The sequence below is a fragment of the Tiliqua scincoides genome, chromosome 1, assembly GCF_035046505.1.
Source record: "Tiliqua scincoides isolate rTilSci1 chromosome 1, rTilSci1.hap2, whole genome shotgun sequence".
Classification (NCBI taxonomy): Eukaryota; Metazoa; Chordata; class Lepidosauria; order Squamata; family Scincidae; genus Tiliqua; species Tiliqua scincoides.
The window spans coordinates 247,706,967-247,726,035 of record NC_089821.1 but is presented as its reverse complement, the minus strand read 5'-3'; the positions used below and the strand labels follow the sequence as shown (position 1 = coordinate 247,726,035).

At 44.5% G+C, this 19,069-nt stretch overlaps 1 protein-coding gene across 3 annotated transcripts in view; it reads left to right on the top strand.

The window, feature by feature from the left end:
- Window positions 1–17,728, top strand: part of COQ8A (coenzyme Q8A) — a 72,375-nt gene extending 54,647 nt beyond the window's left edge. For all 3 annotated transcript variants that reach the window (XM_066618683.1, XM_066618684.1, XM_066618685.1), the window contains exons 7-15: window positions 1,425–1,510; window positions 2,412–2,552; window positions 4,578–4,659; window positions 6,496–6,589; window positions 6,839–6,980; window positions 9,643–9,750; window positions 11,252–11,317; window positions 12,319–12,405; window positions 16,383–17,728. In XM_066618683.1, the coding sequence (XP_066474780.1) occupies window positions 1,425–1,510; window positions 2,412–2,552; window positions 4,578–4,659; window positions 6,496–6,589; window positions 6,839–6,980; window positions 9,643–9,750; window positions 11,252–11,317; window positions 12,319–12,405; window positions 16,383–16,673 (1,097 nt within the window). In that variant the 3' untranslated portion in view covers window positions 16,674–17,728. The remainder of the gene's footprint in view (window positions 1–1,424; window positions 1,511–2,411; window positions 2,553–4,577; window positions 4,660–6,495; window positions 6,590–6,838; window positions 6,981–9,642; window positions 9,751–11,251; window positions 11,318–12,318; window positions 12,406–16,382) is intronic.
- Window positions 17,729–19,069: the final 1,341 nt, after the last annotated feature.

Sequence of the window (19,069 nt, the reverse complement as noted above, 5' to 3'; positions counted from 1 at the left end):
AAAAATACTTGCTTGCAAAAAAACAAAACTTGGCTCTGGCTAAAAAAATTCTTTATATCAGTCCCTTGGTGAATTCTTTGAAGCTGATGACCTGAGCTCTTTACCTTGGATTTTCCTTTCTTGTCATAAGGAAACTTGTCACTGCCTTTGGTGACCCAGGCATCTTGCATCCCTCTCTATATGCTCTGCTGCTTTTCCCTTTGAATCCAAAACTCCTAGTCCTCACACTTAAGGGTTTCCATCTCTCTGTAACTGCTTTGCAGTTTTGGCTGATCCTCTTAGTTGTCTCTTGCTGTCGTTTACTATAAAATGTTGTAGGATCTGCAGTATGGAAAGCACCTGTGCCCAAGTGAGACACAGGCACCAAAAGGTTTTGGGGAGAAGTTAGGGGTAACTGGTTGCTCCTTCTGAACTTCATTTCTCTATGGAGCCTTTCCGGATGTGGAGTCATGCAAGGTCCTGCTCTCTATTGCATTAACGTTTGTCAACTTCAGAAACTCAATTCCTGGGATGGTACTTGCTTCCCAGTGGTGTCTCCTTGTCTCTTAAAAATTGTTTCCCAGCAGCCTTCAGGCAGACATTCAGGATTTTAATAGGACTGCTGAGATGAGTAGTTTTACTATGCTGCTGTGTGGAGCAAGGCAGCAAGTATTGGAACAGGATTAAACTGTTTCCACTCTTATCCCAAAGGGCCCTGCTTTGGTGTTGCTTTGCAGACAAGAACTTCTTCCAGGACTGTGTTTAAAGAACACAGGACTTTAAGACCTAAAGGCCTACTATGCCTGCCGCATAAATAGCAAGTGAAGATGGTCCATTGGCATGTTAACAAATAAAATAGATAAGTGCTGGAAGAGTAATACCAGATCCCAGCTGATGGAAGTGTTTATGCTGTGTTTGTCTGATGCTGTGGAAGTGGAGCAGTGTGCTGAGAACTGAAAGGCAGATACGCTCTCCTTTAGGTGGCTGTCAGCTCAACTCATTCTTCTGTGTTGGAGGGGTTAGAATGGATGAGGTTTCCACAGGACAGCTTTGGGAGAATTCTAGGCTTGCTTTTCTGCTTATAGAAGCCAATGTTCATCACAGTTTGAATGAGGAATGTTGTTTGGGCCAGGGATGTGTTTCATGATCCTGCCATGTGCCTGCAGAAAATGTCAGTTAAAAAACTCAGCATCCTGAATACCTCAGCCTTTGCAACATTCTTTTGAGCCTCCCAAGCTGCAAAGATGGACTCAAAGGTTTGTGCTGGGAATAGCTCAGAAGTAGGTTGTCCCTTCACCATGACTCAAAGAACAGGGTCTGACAAAGTGAAATGCTTGAATGTGGCTTTTGTCATGGAGAGCAATAGCAGTGGGTGTCCTGTTTAACCTTAGCCTTGAGATTGTTTTTCTGACAACTTTGATGGGCTTGTCCTTTTCACCTGGCAGATGATGCCTTCATTAATCCTCACCTTCAGAAGATTTTTGAGCGTGTTCGACAGAGTGCAGACTTCATGCCTTTAAAGCAAATGATGGTGAGGAGCATTCAGGGAGGTGGGAATCTGGGATTTAAAATGAAGTAATATTGGGGAAGTTGGATGCATGGTGAAATGGCAAGTGGGCATCCTTATTTGTGTGGTGGTCCTTAGTCAAGGGCTTTGCTGTAACTAGCCAAGCTGGGAGAAGAAAGCCCATCCTTCTTGTTGCTCTCTAGCCAACTCTGCCATCCTCTTATGAAGAGTGACCAAAATGATTAGTGGGCTGGGGCACCTCCTTTACAAGGAAAGACTACATTATTTGGGACTCTTCAGTCTAGAAAAAGGCACCTGAGAGAGATCATGCTCAAGATACATAAAATTATATATGGGATGGATAGAGGGAAGTTCTTTTCCCACTCGCACAATACCAGAACCAGAGAAGATCCATTAAAACTGACTGACAGGAGAGTCAGAACAGATAAAAGAAACATTTATTCTCCTAGCTTATAATTAACCTGTGGAACTCCTTCCCAGATGATGTTGTGATGGCACCTGGCCTGGATGCTTTTTAAAGGGGATTGGACAGATTTATGGAGGAAAAGTCTGTCACAGGTTACAAGTTGTATTGACTATATGCATCATGACCAAGTTTTAGAGGTAGTGTCTCTCTGAATGCCAGATGCAAGGGAGTGGCAACAGGATATGTGTATCCTGTTGTCTTGGGAGGCATCTGGTGGGCCACTATGACATACAGGGAGCTGGACAAAATGGGCCCTTGGCCTGATCCAACTCTTATGGTCTTGTGAAACTCTGTAACGTATAAGTTTATCACAGTGTAATTCTTAGGCTGTGACATGTACAGTAAGGCAAAACAAAGATCCATAGATCAGAGCTAGATTTAAGAGAAATGCTGAGTAATAATGTAGGAATGTTAAATTTTTTCTTGTTCTGTCTTAAGAAAACTTTGAACAATGACCTTGGGCCTAACTGGCGTGATCAGTTGGACTTCTTTGAGGAGCGCCCCTTTGCAGCAGCATCAATTGGACAGGTTCACTTGGCTCGCTTGAAAAATGGGACAGAAGTTGCCATGAAAATTCAGGTATTTTTACAGGTTGCTGTGCACCAGGCTTCTGATTATGTGTCACCTTCAGCGTGTTGAAGTAGTAAAGCACTTTACTAGTCCAGCATTGGAGTCGGGCCTCATTAAGTCCCAAGTGTTAAAAACAAAAATCCAGTGAGACATCTCAGTTACAGGAAATAAATGTAAATGAAATTAACTTTTATTATTATTAATTATTAACAGTATTTATATACCGCTTTTCAACTAAAAGTTCACAAAGCGGTTTACAGAGAAAAATCAAATAACTAAATGGCTCCCTGTCCCAAAAGGGCTCATAATCTAAAAAGATGCAAATGAATACCAGCAGACAGCCACTAGAACAGACAGTGCTGGGGTGAGGTGTTTATTAAGTAGGTTTGTTTATGTACAAGGGTACAACCAAACTGCCATGATATCTAGAGCCTATAATGACACCCATGTTGAGGCATAGATCCTTCTTGAGAAAAAAATCAGACTGAAAAGTTTACGCTTTATTTTAACCTGCACAACACGAAGCAGCTGTTAAATTAATGTTCTGTTAAACAGCTCGGTCTTCCTTCTTTCCCAGATCCTTGGAGCTCAGTACCTTGAATGTGTTTCATTTTTTTCTGTTTACATTAGTCCAAGAGATTCCAAAACCATTTTTAGTTAAATTCTCAATTTGAAAAAAATTGAAAGAACAGTTGTGTGTGTGAATCTGTGTTCTTAAGACCCAGTAGTTAGTCCCCTGATATAGCTGTAATGGCATGATGTTTGGGCCATGCTTTATAGTAGCTACAAGACTGAACTACAGCTTAGGAAATTCCTGGTTCAAAGTTTTTCTCAGTCCTTAATTCATTAGGCAGGCAGTATAGTCCTATGCATGTTTCTTCAGAAGTACACTCCACTGAGTTTAATGGGACTCTATTCCTTGATAATTATGTATAGGATTGCAACCTTAGGCAACTCACACTTTCATATGTGTGATACTGATAAAGATACTGATACTAAAGGGAGCTTTTGATTGTGGAAATGCTAGCCAGCACTAACATATCCAGTGATGGACAGTTGAAATGCATGGAAAATTTTATTTGCATATTTTCCTTTCAAATAGTTTGCAAGTCAACTGGCATCAGTGAGAGAGAGTGGGCACTCTGTGGGGAGGAGAAACGTGAGCTCTCTTACTGGGGCAACTCTGACCTCTCTTTTTAGCTTGTACCTCCAGAGTTTGAGACAATAATGTCCTGATAAGGGAGAAACTTCTGCACATGATTCTTGTGATATGACACTTACTGGGGCATTACATGCATGGTTCTCATGTACTAAAAGTTTTCTTTTTGCTGATCAAAACCATATCTGATATCTGAACCTTTCATACCACACACCTGTATGTTTATGTTATTCTGGGGCTAATTTGCAAAAGGAATACCCTCTAGCAATCATGATAATACCATTAAACTGGTACTTTGGTTGGGAATGTTCATTATCTCCATGAATGTCTTGGAGAGCTGTGCTGTAGATGGTTGCAGAGTTTGCCAAGTTGCTGTTAATTGTATTTTTTATTTTTTAAATTTCAGAAAATTTATTTTTTAAATCTCACGTTTAAAAGTAGTGGAAAGTTACTGTTGTTGTGGCTGTTACTGTCAGTCCACTATCCAGAGCACAGGTGTTAAGCTGTGAAAACTGGCACGTCATCCTTTTGGTGCAAAGGGGCGGATGATGGAGTGTGAGAGAAATGAGTTGTTGATTTCCCAGGTCACATTTGTAAAGGGCATCAGCCTGGAACATTTGAGATTTGTGGATTCAGTTTGCTTGATTTAGTAGACTTGGGAAGAACACCACTCATTATGACTCTCCCCTCTTTGCCTCCTAAATTAAAACTGCATTTTGGTAATTGGATGACAGCATAACCATCTAACTCATTATGTGCTGGGACTTTTGCTGGAAATGTCACTTCCTTCATTAGAGAACTTCATTTTTCAGAGTAGTCCAAAGATGGACTTGGGCTTAGTTGTCTTCTGATCATTTCCCTTTTCTGTCCTGCAGTATCCTGGAGTGGCCCAGAGCATCAATAGTGATGTCAGCAATCTAATGACTGTCCTGAGTATGAGCAATGTTCTTCCAGAAGGTAAAACCATCAAATTGTGGGGAGGGGAGGGATTTCAGTGGGAGTCAAGGCCTTCTTGGAAGGAGGTGGTAAAAGAGCTCCACTGCTAGAATCTTCTTTGGAGCTATGGGATTTTTTGTGTGCCCACTACAGAATCGGTCTTGTGTACTGTCAGTAGCAACAGCTTAAGTAGCTCCTTACTGTGCCTGGCAGTTCCTGTGCTAATGGATCAGTGGAATAGAAGTGTCTGCAGAGTGGTCCCATCTTTATTAATGTTGCTGAAAAGACCCCTTGTCTCTAAGTGGAGTGACTTCTGTGTCTGCCCTCTAATGAGAAAGCAATGTCCAGAGATCTGAAAGGTCTGTTTTGGGTGTCTGACCTTTCACATACAAGGCATCTCTTTTCATGCAGCTGTCATGGTGTGTGAACTTGCTATTTGAGTTAGACACTCAATCCCATTATAGCTTGGTCTAAGCATTTAAAACTTCAGGTGCTTCGCTTTACAAGGAACTTTAAGACAAAATATGGAATCTGGAAAACCAACAAGCCACTTGTGTTATCCAACTTATTTGCTAACATTGAAGTTGGGAGCTCACCTGCTGGTCTAGTTTCTGGCCTATGTGTGCTGTAGGAAGTTGGTGCTGTTTTGTTCATCCGTGAAAATAACCAGGTGACAAATCCATGAGGGAGCCCAATACTCGTATCCTGATCTTATGGCCAGTTGTTGGTGCCATTGAAGAAAGAAATTTGTTTATTGGGTAACACATCAGTTCAGTTCAGCTCTTCTTCCTAAAGAAAAAGTGGACTTGTTGCTGGTCTCAGCAGAAGAGGGTAGAACTACTTTTTGTGCTTGGCTGATGCTGGGCAGCGTTTCAGTCACAGGCCTTTATTTTCATCTCTTGGTACATCTCTTAGAATATTAACCTTGGTACCAAAGTGGAAAGAAGAGTTCATGATCTCATGCTTCTACTTTTTCCATTTATGCTGGGGGTGGTGGTTCTATCCCCTTCCTTCCCAAACTCCTATTTTTTGCTCCAAAGTATGGATATTTTGCCTTTGCACTTGTAACTCTGGGTGGTCATCCCTGCCTGCCACTCCTAGCTATTTGTGAGCCTGTTGCTGAAATCTGGGTTACATGAGCTTGACCTTTGCTCTCGGCTCTAGGGCAGAGAGATCTAGCTGACTAAGGCTGCAATCCTGTACATCTGTGGTTCTCAAACTTTGAGAAAGCTTTACTCCCTAAGAAAGTCTTTGCAGGCGACGGGCAGGGGCAGTGATCGTGTCCCTAAGGGGGGTGCTTTCACTTGCTTAGACTGGGTGGGGGCTGTAGGAGGTGCAGGGTGACCAGCGCAGCCCTCAGCAGGGCTCCATGAGGCTTGGAATCTGCAAACAAAGCAATTGCATTGCACCTCCTGCAAACAGGAAGTGCTTTGCAATTGCTCCGTTTGAAGACTCCAAACCTTGAGGAGCCCTGCAGAGGGCTGCGCTGGGCTCCCCGCACCTCCTGCAGCCTCCAGCACCCCTCACTGACTGCAAGTAAGTGAAAGCCCCCCCCCCCCCCGTTAGGGATGCAATCCTGGGGATTGCTTTCCTACCTTTCCTCTTCCCCCACCCCTAAAAGGGACAGGGGGAAATGTTACATGAACTGGTGGGTTGTGACCCACCAGTTTGAGAACCACTGCTGTATATACTCACCCAAGAATAAAGCCCACTGAACTCAATGGGACTTACTCCTGAGCAGACCTGCAAATGATTGGGCTATAAGGATGCTTGTTTCGGTTTGAGCCAGTGTCTTTCGTTTAAGATTGTTCTCTATCCATTCTTAAGTTTCACCTTTTTGTGACATTTGTCTTCTAGGTCTCTTCCCTGAACATCTGATTGAAGTTTTGAGCAGAGAACTAGCCCTAGAATGTGATTACAAGAGAGAGGCTGCCTGTGCCAAGAAATTCAGGTGTGTTTGCCTCTTCCGAGTCCCGCTTCTCCCCATTTTAATGTGTAATATTGACAAGACTCAGTGACGTACGTGAATGCTGGAAGCAAGAAGTCTAGCTGCATCCCAAACCCTTGGTGTATATAGCAGTGGGATGGGAGAGCAACTAGTGCAGAGGCTCCTTGAAGAAAGGTGCAGATTTGATCAGATAGTGGAGAAATCCCTGACCTCTTCTGGAAGCTTTTTAATGCTTGGTTCGCTCTTCCTTAGGGAACTGCTCAAAGATCATCCATTCTTTTATGTTCCTGCTGTGGTGGATGAACTGTGCAGTCAACATGTCCTGACAACCGAACTAGTGACAGGGTTCCCGCTTGATCAAGCTGAAGAGTTGAGCCAGGAGATCCGGAATGAGGTACTCCCTGGACTTTTTGATTGTGGGGTCATGATAGGAGACTCGCAGAACAGGGAAACAATGGCACCTTTTTTGAGCTGTATTGAAAGAGGAGGTTCTGGAAGGCCTTTTAAGGCCTCCATCCATTGCCTCTCCCCAGCGCCTCTGCAGAAGCAGCACTGCTGAAAGGACAGTGCTGGGAGATCCCAATTATCAATTGGGCCACCCTTTCAACACTGACACTTCAGAAGAGGTGCTGCTGATAAAAGGGCAGCCCACATGATAATTAGGCTCTCCCAGTGCTGCCCTTTTAGCAGTGCCACTTCTGCCAAACTGCCAGTCACTTTGCAGCTCATAACTGAAGGCCCAGTCCTATTCGGGTTGTGTTGGTGCAGTGTCATAAATGTGCCATAAGGCACACCTTCAACATATACTGCTCAATTGCGTACAACACATACTGCTGGCACCAGCACCAGGTGGAGGAGCGATGACCACTCCGGGCAGTGGACCGTTAAGTCAGGGTATTGGGGGAGGCATTTTGGGGCAGGGAAGGCGTGGCGGGGAAGGCAGAAGGTCAGGAGGGGGCTAAAGATGGCAGCAGGCTCTGCTGCCATATCCTAGCCCCCATCTGAGCCTGGGAGACCCGACATGGGTCTCAAATCTGTGTGTGCACAGATCGGAGGAGACCCATCAGGGCTGCATGGGGGTTACATGGTGTAAGCTCCCTTACCCTGAATAGACCCTGCACTGCTTCCCACCTCATGGGATGCAGCGGTAGCTGTTTCAGCACCACTGCAGCTCTGAGCACTGGAAAGCAGAGGATTGGGCTATTAGTGTAACTGATGGTGGTTCTGGGAGAGCCCAATTTTCACAGGGGTGAAATAAAGAGCTTCTGCAGGCCATATCTGGCCCGCAGGCATTATATTTGACACCCGTGCTTTAGACCTTCAGAGTTGGAGCTATATTGAGAGCATGCAGGCCATTCTCTGTGCTTCATGAGCTTCGTTCTCTGTTACCACACAAATCAACTTCCACTGTTGCTTCTCTCTTCCTGACACAAGTTTTCAGAGGGCAAACGTGACCTTGTGGGTAGAAGGTCCAGTTTGGCAAAGGTGTCATCTTCTCTTTTCTGGGAAAAAAGATCAGACATGCATCACCTTCTCATTGCATAAGCAACCAAATATAGATTCTCCAGCTGGACAGTCCTAGTAGCCAAAGGTTGTAGGAAAAGTACTCGATAAACAAGAGGCAGAAGAGGGATGAAGCATGGACACAACAGCAGTGGGACTGAATATAGGACAAGCAAGTCTAGCAGCTGCCAGCTTGGCAGGTGGAGCTGCCCTGGAATTTCAGCATAGCCGATTGGAGGCAATAAACATAGCTAACAACTTTCAGCACATCCCTGGGCAATAGTGTAGTGTGATCTCTAGATGGGAGATCTTCCAGGGACATGATTTTGATGCCTAGGACTTTACATTTAGGGTCTCCAAGCTATGGCCAGGACCACACCTGACCCACCGATGCATTTTTGACTGACCTGCTGAGCCCTGTGACATTGTGATTATGTGTGGCACTCTTTCCTCTTCTCTGCCACCACTGAATGCCACTGTGCATCACCTTCTTCTGTTGGATGAAGTGATTAGTGAGTTGGTTTGGGCCAGATTGCTAAGCTTATTGTTATTAATGTTAAGAATATTTTTTTATGCTTTTCATCAGAAAAAGATCAAAGTAGTTTGTGTAACAAAATTAAAAAACAAATGGTTCCCTGTTTCAAAAGGACTCACAATTCTGCTCTCCCCCACAGTAAGATGTGGCTGTGACCATGGCAGCTGAAACTCTGAGGTCTCCTTTAGCTTTTGAGCTAAGTTTTTTGTCCTTGTAATTGGTAGATTTTTTTTTATTTGCTTCCTGTGCATCACCATGGCTAATGTTGGAAAAAAATACTGTAGTAGTCTGGTGCTCACTATTGTAGTGACTTATTGACCTTTCTGGACTAAATGCTGGTAGTGTTGCATTGTCCTTCCTCCACCATCCCACATGTTCACCCCCCACAGAGAGTATATGAGGAAGGCTTTGGTCTTCATCAAAATTGTTCCAGGCTGTGTTCTTCTGTAATGCGGCTGTGAGTAACCAACTTGAAACACTGCAACTTGGCTTTTTTTTGGTTTGCTATGTCAGAGGTAGCTGGGGGCAGTGAAATGATTTGCTCCTGATTTTTCTAGTTGGAAAAGCAATTGTGTTTGTCTCTTTAGGGTGGCTTCACATATTACACATATGTGTAATATAATTACACGTATGTGTAATTCATATTACATATGAATGAATGAATATTACACACAAAGGCTTGCATTTCCTGCTATCAGATCTGAGATTGTGAAAAATTGGGATTCATTCTCCTTGCCCTCAAGTCAGATGTGTGATCTGCAACCACGTATATTCTCAAGAATCATTGTAATAGTCTCTACATGACATGCATGTGCTGTTGTTTTCAAATAAGACCCAGAGGCTGCTACTAGGATAGACTTTTTATTTCTGGCTTGAAATTGGAGGGTGTTCGGTGTGAGGAACAGCTATTCAAGGGTGCCCTCAGATGACCATTTCAGTTTAAATATTCTGCATATCTTGAGCCACCAAGCTGGATGTATGTTGTGTGTTCTCATGTGTCTTACTCGCTTGTTCGCAGATCTGCCATAACATACTAGTGTTGTGCCTGCGGGAGCTGTTTGAGTTCAGGTACATGCAGACTGATCCAAACTGGTCCAACTTCTTCTATGATCCAGAATTGCACAAGGTAAGCCCCCCGTAACTTGTCCCTAGCTGCTTTTATCATTTCTTCCCTGTGTGCTCACCCCTTCTTTAGCACCAGTGGATCTCATCTATTGTGTTGAGGTTTGTAGAATAGATTGTCAATAGCAGCAGGAGAATTGAGCAAAATGGGGAGGCTGGTGCCTGGGGACAGCTACAGTCTATGGTATCATAACCATATGTCCAGCGGAAGGGGAGCAGTTCTCTTACTGCTGATAATGCTGGTAAACATGATTTTTGGCACATGGAGCAATGAAGGTTTTTCTAACCTAACTTTTTGTGCTGAATTGAAATATGCAAACAGAATTTTTCTATCACCCAGAGTTATTCTGTGATGAAACTTTTCTTAGTGAATATATTGAAACCCTTGACCTATTTTGTCAGTTTTTTTCACCATATTTTTTTTGACTGGCAGGCGGCAGAAGGACAAGTTTTTCAGTGTGACTCAACATAAAACTTATCACTAGTCTCAGTAACCTGTGCCAGTAGTGAGCTGACACTCACTGTGTACGCACTGAGAGAATTTGAGTTCTCTTTTGTCTAGTGATAGTGATTAGATTACTATGTGACCATGTTGTGGGTATTATTGTGTCATTATACCAAGGAAGTGTTTTAAATCATCAGCCTTCTGGAACTCCTCACAGGATGTCCATCACATTCATTCAAAGATATGGGATTAATATGGATTTCTTCCCCCAAAATCTTGGTGCTGTCAGTGACAAACATGCAGAGCAATTTCATCAAGACATCTCAATCATGGGAAAGTGGTGTTACAGCAGTGGTTCCCAAATGTTCAGCACCAGGACCCACTTTTTACAATGACAATCTCTTGAGACCCAATCAGTTTTACAAGAGGTTTATCTTATCAGGATCCTTCTGGTGACCTTGTGTTCTTTTGCCTGGCCTTCACTAAGATTCAAGCCATGGCCACCTACTCATGAGTAAAAATGCATAGGGCCTTTCCATTGGGCTTAGTAAATTTTCCTTATGAGCTGGTGGGTGGTAGGACTTCCTTCTCAAGAGTTTCTGAGGGACCCCAGGATTCCTTGGCACACATTTTGAAAGGTGGAGCTGGAGCCTAGAAGTAAGTTGCTAGCTTCCAGTGTCCTCTGGTTTAGTTAACATTTTAAAAGCTGTGTGTGAGAAGCAGCTTCTGTCAATCAACCTGCCAGTTATCTATAGGGGAGGCTTATGGAATGGCTATTTTTTTTTGTTAGTTCACTACACAAAGTTCTGAAGTGCTCCAGTAATAGGTTTCTTGCCAGCTGTACAGTTCTTATGTAAGCATGTTTAGTACTACCCATTTTAAATCTTGCCCATTGAAGCTTTTCAGTCATTCCCAATGGGAGGTAGAGAAATGGAGAGGCTTTTGAAGAACACAGAGCTAGAGCTGGAAACTGTACCCAGCCTTTTGGTCTTTCCCTGCAAGGATGCTTTCTGTCTGCTAGTTTCTGTTGTGTAAAATGGTTTGTATGCCTCCTTCCCAGGTGGCACTTTTAGACTTTGGAGCAACCCGTGGTTTTGATCAGGAATTCACAGATGTCTACATAGAGGTGAGAACTCTGACTTGTTTGCTGTGGTCTGTCTGGTGGGCTTCAAAATGTATAACTGGATTGAAAACTTGGGGTGTGCTGAAGGGGATGCAGCCTGGCTCCTTGCCACACATCTTACCACTCCTTATCTCAGGCAACCCAACTCCTGATGTTCTTATGCATTTTATGTGTTAAATGAGAACTAAATATTTTCACAGGTGATTCAACAAATGTGTTTGTTTCTAATTGGGGTGTCTTAAAATAAACAAATGCAGTTCATCTTGTAATCATAATGTGTATTCCCCCCCCCATCCCATATAACTCCCCAGCCTGCCCTATGGGGCTATTTGGATCAGTACCAGCTATTTAGCTGGTGCAAATCCTAACAGACTGTGAAGGGCTCTGGGGCCTGGGAGAAAGGGTTAGGATGCAGCATGCACTGCCACTACCAGTTCCACTCTGCACCCAGGCCCAGTCTTCCCCAATTCCACCCTTCCTCTGTCAAAAACACCCCTGCCCCTGAATGCTCTCCCACCACCCTCTTCTGCCCAATGCAATCTTACCTACTCTGGCCAGTGCAGGGACTTGATCTGGTGCCGGCACTGCCGGCTCTCAAGTTGGGCGCAAACATGCTTTATGACACATTTACAACATTTGGGAGCTTGCTCAGGGAGCCTTTAGGATTGGATTGTTAATCTCATTGATTTTTAATGCATTGAATTTGTGGTTGGTGTTTCTCTAGTCAGTAGCAATGCAACAAATTACTGTTCCAGTTTGCTAATCTAAGTCCTTTTCCTCTGTCAGGTGACGACTGCTGAAGTTTTGATTGCTCAAAACTGCTAGTGTTCATGACAGATTATTATTATGGAGTAGAAATGTTTACTCTGCATAGATACCCAGCTTATCTTCTGGGTGTTGAGTAAACAGCAACTTGGGACTTGCTGTTGAAGGTGCTTAATCAGGTGTCTTCAAGTCCAGACCTTCCTATTTTTGAATCATTTTTTTGTTTCCTTCCTGTGCAGTTAATCAAAGCAGCCGCTGACCTGGACAGAGAGAGAGTGCTGAAGAAATCGATAGAAATGAAATTCCTAAGTGGCTATGAAGTCAAGGTACATGGCTAGGCTGAACTGTACTGAACAAATGATACTGGTATGACTTGTTTTAGGAAAACAGCAGATATCAGCTTCAAAAAGAGGACTTCTGCAGAGCAGGTTGCTCCCCCACTCCAAAATGGTAGAAATATAGGGAGTAGCATAACCTGTGATTCCTAAGTGCTCTGTGTGTATTTACCGTATTTTTCGCTCCATAAGACGCACCTGACCATAAGACGCACCTAGTTTTTAGAGGAGAAAAACAAGGAAAAAAATATTCTGAACCAAATAGTGTAATAAAATATTTAATAAACTATAACAGAATAACATTTGAACCATGTAAAGTGAACAGCAGTCAACAGTGGCATTAAGAACCATTATCACTGTCATTAACAAATGGAGAGACTTAAAGGTTTGAGCACTCTAGTTTTCTGGAAACACCAAGAACTCATCATCGCTAGAGTCAGAATTTATGAAGCTCACAAAAGCAGGTGCACACAAATAGGGGATCACATTATCTTTCTGCTACAATGATGTTCTGCCAAATCCCAATCCACTGGGCCTCGTGCCCGCTTAAGGCTGATCAGTCCCCCTTGTGCAACTCACCAGTGCAGCAAGCAAAAATTAGTCCAGTTCCAGTCCACAGATGCCAAGTAAATCAGTCCCATCATTCAGAGTTACCAAATCAGAGTCCAGAGCCAATAAGCCAAATTACAGTCCAAGGTCAGGTTCCAGGTAGGTCAGTTAAATCCATCAGGGTATCCAAGTCCAGTCACAATCCACAGTCAGATTCCAAATTCACTAAACCCAGTCAGTCTCCTCCCCTACCTCCAACCTGCACTCCTTCAAAACCCACAAACCCTTTCTGCCTCTGGTACTCCTTATATCCCTGAGGGCCCTATTGCCTTCCAGTGGCTGCAGCTGTGCAGCACACTCTGCTGGATGCCCAGGCCTTACCCTTAAAGGGGCCACTGCTGACACCACATCTACCTCCTTACCAGATCTTCCTGGATTCCAATACAAGGGGGGGGGGAGCAGATCTCTATACAGACCAGTGCAAAAACAGGGGAAAGGTGTGGGGGCGGTAAGATCTTTGTATAGGCATCACAGCAAGACCAGTGCAAAACCCCTTCCACACAGAACCAACAGATGGAAGTGGGGGGGGGGTGCAGATCTCCATACATACCAGTGCAAAAGCAGGGGAAAAGTGTGGGGCAGGTAAGATCTCTGTATAGGCATCACAGCAAGACCATTGCAAAACCCCTTGCACACAGAACCAACAGATGGAAGTGGGGGGGGGGCGCAGATCTCCATACATAGCAGTGCAAAAGCAGGGGAAAAGTGTGGGGCAGGTAAGATCTCTGTATAGGCATCACAGCAAGACCATTGCAAAACCCCTTGCACACAGAACCAACAGATGGAAGTGGGGGGGGGGGTGCAGATCTCCATACATACCAGTGCAAAAGCAGGGGAAGGTAAGTCAGCCCCAGTAGAGCCAATGGGGCTCACTCCCAGGGATGAGTGGACGGGAGAAAAGCCTGCCAGCGCCTCCTCTCCCAGGGAGGAGCCCGTCTCAGTCCCTGGGCTCCCTGGACTCACAAGCCTGCCAGGGGCTCACTCCTAGGGATGCGTGACTGGTAGCTCGAGGATCGACGTAATGAGCACCCCTGCTCTAGGGGCTTGCTCAGCAAGACTGCCATCCCACCCACGCTTTCCTGGGAGTGAGCCCCAGTGACTCTGAGACTTACTTCTGAGTAGACACGTGGGCTTTCTCAGCGAGCCTGCCATCCCCCCCCTTTCCTGGGAGTGAGTCCCAGTGACCCTGAGACTTACTTCTGAGTAGACACATGGGCTTTCGCAGCGAGCCTGCCATCCCATCCACCCACCCCCCCCTTTCCTGGGAGTGAGCCCCAGTGAGTCTGAGACTTACTTCTGAGTAGACACATGGGCTTTCGCAGCGAGCCTGCCATCCCATCCACCCACCCCCCGCTTTCCTGGGAGTGAGCCCCAGTGAGTCTGAGACTTACTTCTGAGTAGACACCTGGGCTTGCCAAGCGAGCCTGCCACCCCACCCCCGCTTTCCTGGGAGTGAGTCCCAGTGACTCTGAGACTTACTTCTGAGTAGACACGTGGGCTTTCTCAGCGAGCCTGCCACCCCCCCCCCCCTTTCCTGGGAGTGAACCCCAGTGACTCTGAGACTTACTTCTGAGTAGACACGTGGGCTTGCTCAGCAAGACTGCCACCCCACCCACGCTTTCCTGGGAAGCGGAGCCGAGCAGAGCGGGCAGGGGGCGGGGCCAGGGGCGGAGTTTTTTTTTTTTTTTTGCAGTATTCGCTCCATAAGACGCACACACTTTTCCCCCCACTTTTTTGGGGGGAAAAAGTGCGTCTTATAGAGCGAAAAATACGGTAATTTTTAATCTAGGTTGGTTTCATATGTCCTCTTAAAATCAATAGAAAACCGCCCACCATGTGAATTCAAGAGCATAAAGTAGTACACTGCAGGAGCACAAATGATAGACCTGGTGTGGACAGAACACTGACTGCAGTCTGTGCCAGCTGCATCTTGATGAACTACCAGCTATTCCTCACTTGGGAACCTGAGCCTTCCTGCTTTCTATTTAATTCTTGAACCTTAGCTGCCATCCTGCCCCTGTGAGAGGTGATGGGGCAAGGGTTGATGTGCGTGAGAGAGAGAGGGGGGGGGCTGCTTCCTTAGGACATTTGAAAGATGCAGGTGGCAATGGAGGGTGGTTTTTGGGACTGGCTTAGCCTTACTGTGGCGGTAAGGGTGACTTTTTAGCAGCTTCACTAGCAATTGAAGCATTTCTGGTGGCAGGTCCAAACTGACAATGGTGAGTTCCTTTTGAATCCCTCTCCTGTGATAGTACATAGTGTCTTGCATTTGAGATCTGGCAAAGCTGAGGGTTCGTTTCCAGAGAGATGTGTCCTTCATCCTTGCAAGTAGGCAGGCTGCTAAACAATTTTCCTTGGGAATCCATGTACAGAAGATGTTTGGGGGGATTTGTGTGTAGATTATGGCAAGTGTTAGGGCAGTGATTTTCAACATTTTTCTTCTCACAACACAGTGACCTCTATGATGTCATTTCCTGGTCTCTTCCGGATTCTGCTACTCTGTTTCTAGGGCAACTGTCTGCACTAATGAATTGTATGTCCCTCCTCCTTGTCTGAATAGGAACAGACAATTCATTACTATAGACAGTTGCCCTAGAAGCAGAACCCAGAAGAGTTTTTCAGCTATTTTCAACTGCTGTGCTCCAAACACCATGACACACCTGCAGACCTTTCATAGCACACCAGTTGAAAATCACTGTGTTAGGGCTTCCTCCTGATCTCAGGTGGAGTGTTTCCAAAACACTTCACCTTGTATTTGCTGGTAGGAAGCCCTAAGATGCCTGTGGTGGTGCTTTGGAATGCTCTTACTGCTGGCAATACTTCTTTCTGGTGGGGGGTTGGGGAGTGGATGCAGCAGGATACTACTTATGCCCAGTGAGACTAGAAAGGCCACCAGAAATTTCAAAGAAGCTGCAGGAGCTCAAGATTTTCAAAACTAGATGCTGAAGCCCACAGCCTGTCTTGTCCTCCCTGGTGGAGAGCCTCCCGCTTAGAGCCTTCTTTCAGTTGACCCACTTCTCACCTCAGTGCTGATGAGGAAACTTTTTGCTTACTGTCTCCCATAGTTTGGAAAGTCTGCGCCCGCATAGCATACTGTGGTGCAGATACATCTTGATTGTCTCCTTATAATAACGGTACACAGTTGTTTTGTTCCAAATGGCTCTTTTCCAGTACAGAGTATACTGTACCCTCTCCTCTGGCATGTACAGATGCCTTTAGCCATAGTGCAGTCACTTGTGTGCTTGTACTCCATCCAGTGCTGAACATTGCTGTGTTCTTCTGATTTATATGCAGGTGATTGATGGTTTCACCTCTCTGTAAAATATGATAACCGCGCTTCTCATTTTCCTTTCACTCAGGCCATGGAAGATGCCCACTTGGATGCTGTTCTCATCCTTGGAGAAGCTTTTGCATCCAGTGAACCTTTTGACTTTGGCTCCCAGCGCACCACAAAGAAGATCCATGGCTTAATTCCAGTCATGCTGAAGCACAGGCTAGTTCCTCCACCAGAGGAAACCTACTCTCTCCATCGGAAAATGGGGGGCTCCTTTCTCATATGCTCTAAACTGAGGGCCAAAATTCCATGCAAGGACATGTTTCAGGAGGCATACAGTAAATACTGGAGTAGAAGATCCAAGAATGAACAGTAGCTCAGAAGAACTTTTGAATGTTGTCTTGGTTTTTTTCTTTTATGGCCAATCGTCATCTAGGTTCTAGCAAGTCCAGCTTCGCCTGTACCACACCCCCAGAATCGGCTCCAAAGAGCAGCAGCCTGCATCCTGGAAACAGAACCTTTGGGCTATCTCCGACACTGTACACTCTCACTAAATGATCTGTGTAGCCTCCATTTGACAGGAAATTGTAGTTGTCTAGTCTGGGGAGGGCTGGGCAGCTGTGTTCATTCTCCTAGGTATTTGGCTGTCTTTCATATTTTAACACTGATAGCTATGTAATGATTTGGTTTTGGTTTTTTAACAAGGAGTGGAAGGAAAAAGCAAATGAGTTGGCATTGAAATCTCTTTGTAATTCTCCTGATAGTTGTGGTTCTTCCTACCCTCTTCTTTGAGATTTTTTTTTGCTAAGGTTGAATGAAAATGGTTTCATACGGTGAAGTATAGATTGCCAGCATATGTCACAAGAGAACCCTATTTTTGTATGTTTGGTAGAAGTCGTAGTCGTTGGGCTCTTCCTGATGGAGCAATGAAAGATGTGTACATAGTCAGTCTTATGCCTTCACTAGCTTGTTTCCAAGGTGTAAACAAAGAAAGCGAAATCTGAGGCTAGTAGTGTATTTAGAACACTCTAGTGTGAAATGCCTTTGCTCATCTCTTATTCTTTGAGCTGAATGTATAAATGGGAGGAGTATAGTTAATGAAAATCCTTCATTAAATGGAGAATTGGAGAAACCAAAGGTCTGATGGTGGCATTATGGAAGCTCAGCAAGGAAGCTACACTTTTCTCCGTCTTCATGCCTGCAACTTTATAATGCAAACTTTGATGGAAGGGGGAGATACATACTCCAGGCTTCTCTGAGCAGTATCAAAGGCATTTCAAGGTTTAAGTTGAGAAGCCTAATGTACACTTAATAGCTGAACGCACAACTTAAAGAATTGGAATAAGGTGGAAAAAGTTTTTGGGGTTTTTCTACAACAGTTGTAGCTGTACAACTTGAAACTGATTTCCAATAAAGTGCTTGTGCAGAACACTGCTTGGCTGTGGTTCACGGATATAGTATTTCTGCTTTGTTTTTGGCTTCAGTTTAGTCACTTCAATAATAATAATGTAATAACTAGTGGTGTAGTCAAGGGCAGTGGTACCTAAGGCAGCAATGTCTTGATGCTATGTGACATCACTTTCAGGTTCTCACAGCCACAAACTCAAGAGTTACAAAGTAGCTGAAACAAGTGTGCACTTCCAGCAGTACCTGAAACAATTTTGCCCCAGCTGCTGCTGTAAGCACGCTCTTCCTGATTGTAGTCGCTTCCTAATTCTGGAAGTGACTGGAGTGTACGTGTACTCACAGCAGCAGCTGGTGCCCCTTTTCAAGTGGTGTGCAGGGCACAAGACCTGGATTGCCATGCCCCTAGCTATACCACTGGTATAACTTCATAAGTTGTTCTAACCACCACTTCATACTGGGTAAAGGGTTCATTCTGGATCTGCAGTAGTCTGTAGCTGGAACGGCCCACAGTTTGGCCACAATCCTAAGAGTCCAGTATTTGCCTGTGCTCTTCACACTGATTTCTCTGAGATGGTTGTAACTATCAATAGGTAAATTGAATTCAATTCTCGAATGCTACTATAAGAAATGCTAATTCTAAGAAGCAATGGTAAAATGCATGTGAATACTTTTGTCTTGGAAGTGTAACAAATGAGACAAAAAAGATTCCAGATTATAGTGGTCCATCAGATGCCTGCAGGAAACCAGAAGCAGTACCAGAAAGCAGTCCTTCCTGTTTGTCATGAGCAACTAGTATGCAGAGGTAGACTGTTCTTAGACACCACAATTTGATGTAGCTATTGCAACTTGATTGTCTATGAATTTGTTAAATTCCCCCTTTGCACTTTTAAAGCCATAGGTGGTAACTGCATCAAATGGCATTACAAGTTACATTTATATGTTTTGTGAAGTACTCTTTTGTCCTCAGTCAACTGTCAATCAACTTCACTAAATGACCCTGTATTTGAGTGCTGTGAGGAAACATTTATAGTGCTTATCTACTACCAGAATTTATAAACCTCAGTTATGATTTCTTGATGAAAAGACTGTAACTGGAGAAGGCCTGGTACCATTTGGCCCAACTGGGTCGAATTTTAGGCTACTTTGCAAAAGGCGCATGTGCAGTTGTATGGAAAGACTTAGTGAGCCATTTGCAAGAACAGATCTCTGATTTCAGGTGGATACTACATCAAACCCTTGAAAGAGGCTGCAGCAGTGTGGTTAAAATCAACCATATTGGCAAGTTGCTTGTCTATTGGGTCACTACCTGTTTAAGCAGCCACGTAGTTGTGAGGTTGCATGCAGGAAATCATTTACCTTCCCAAT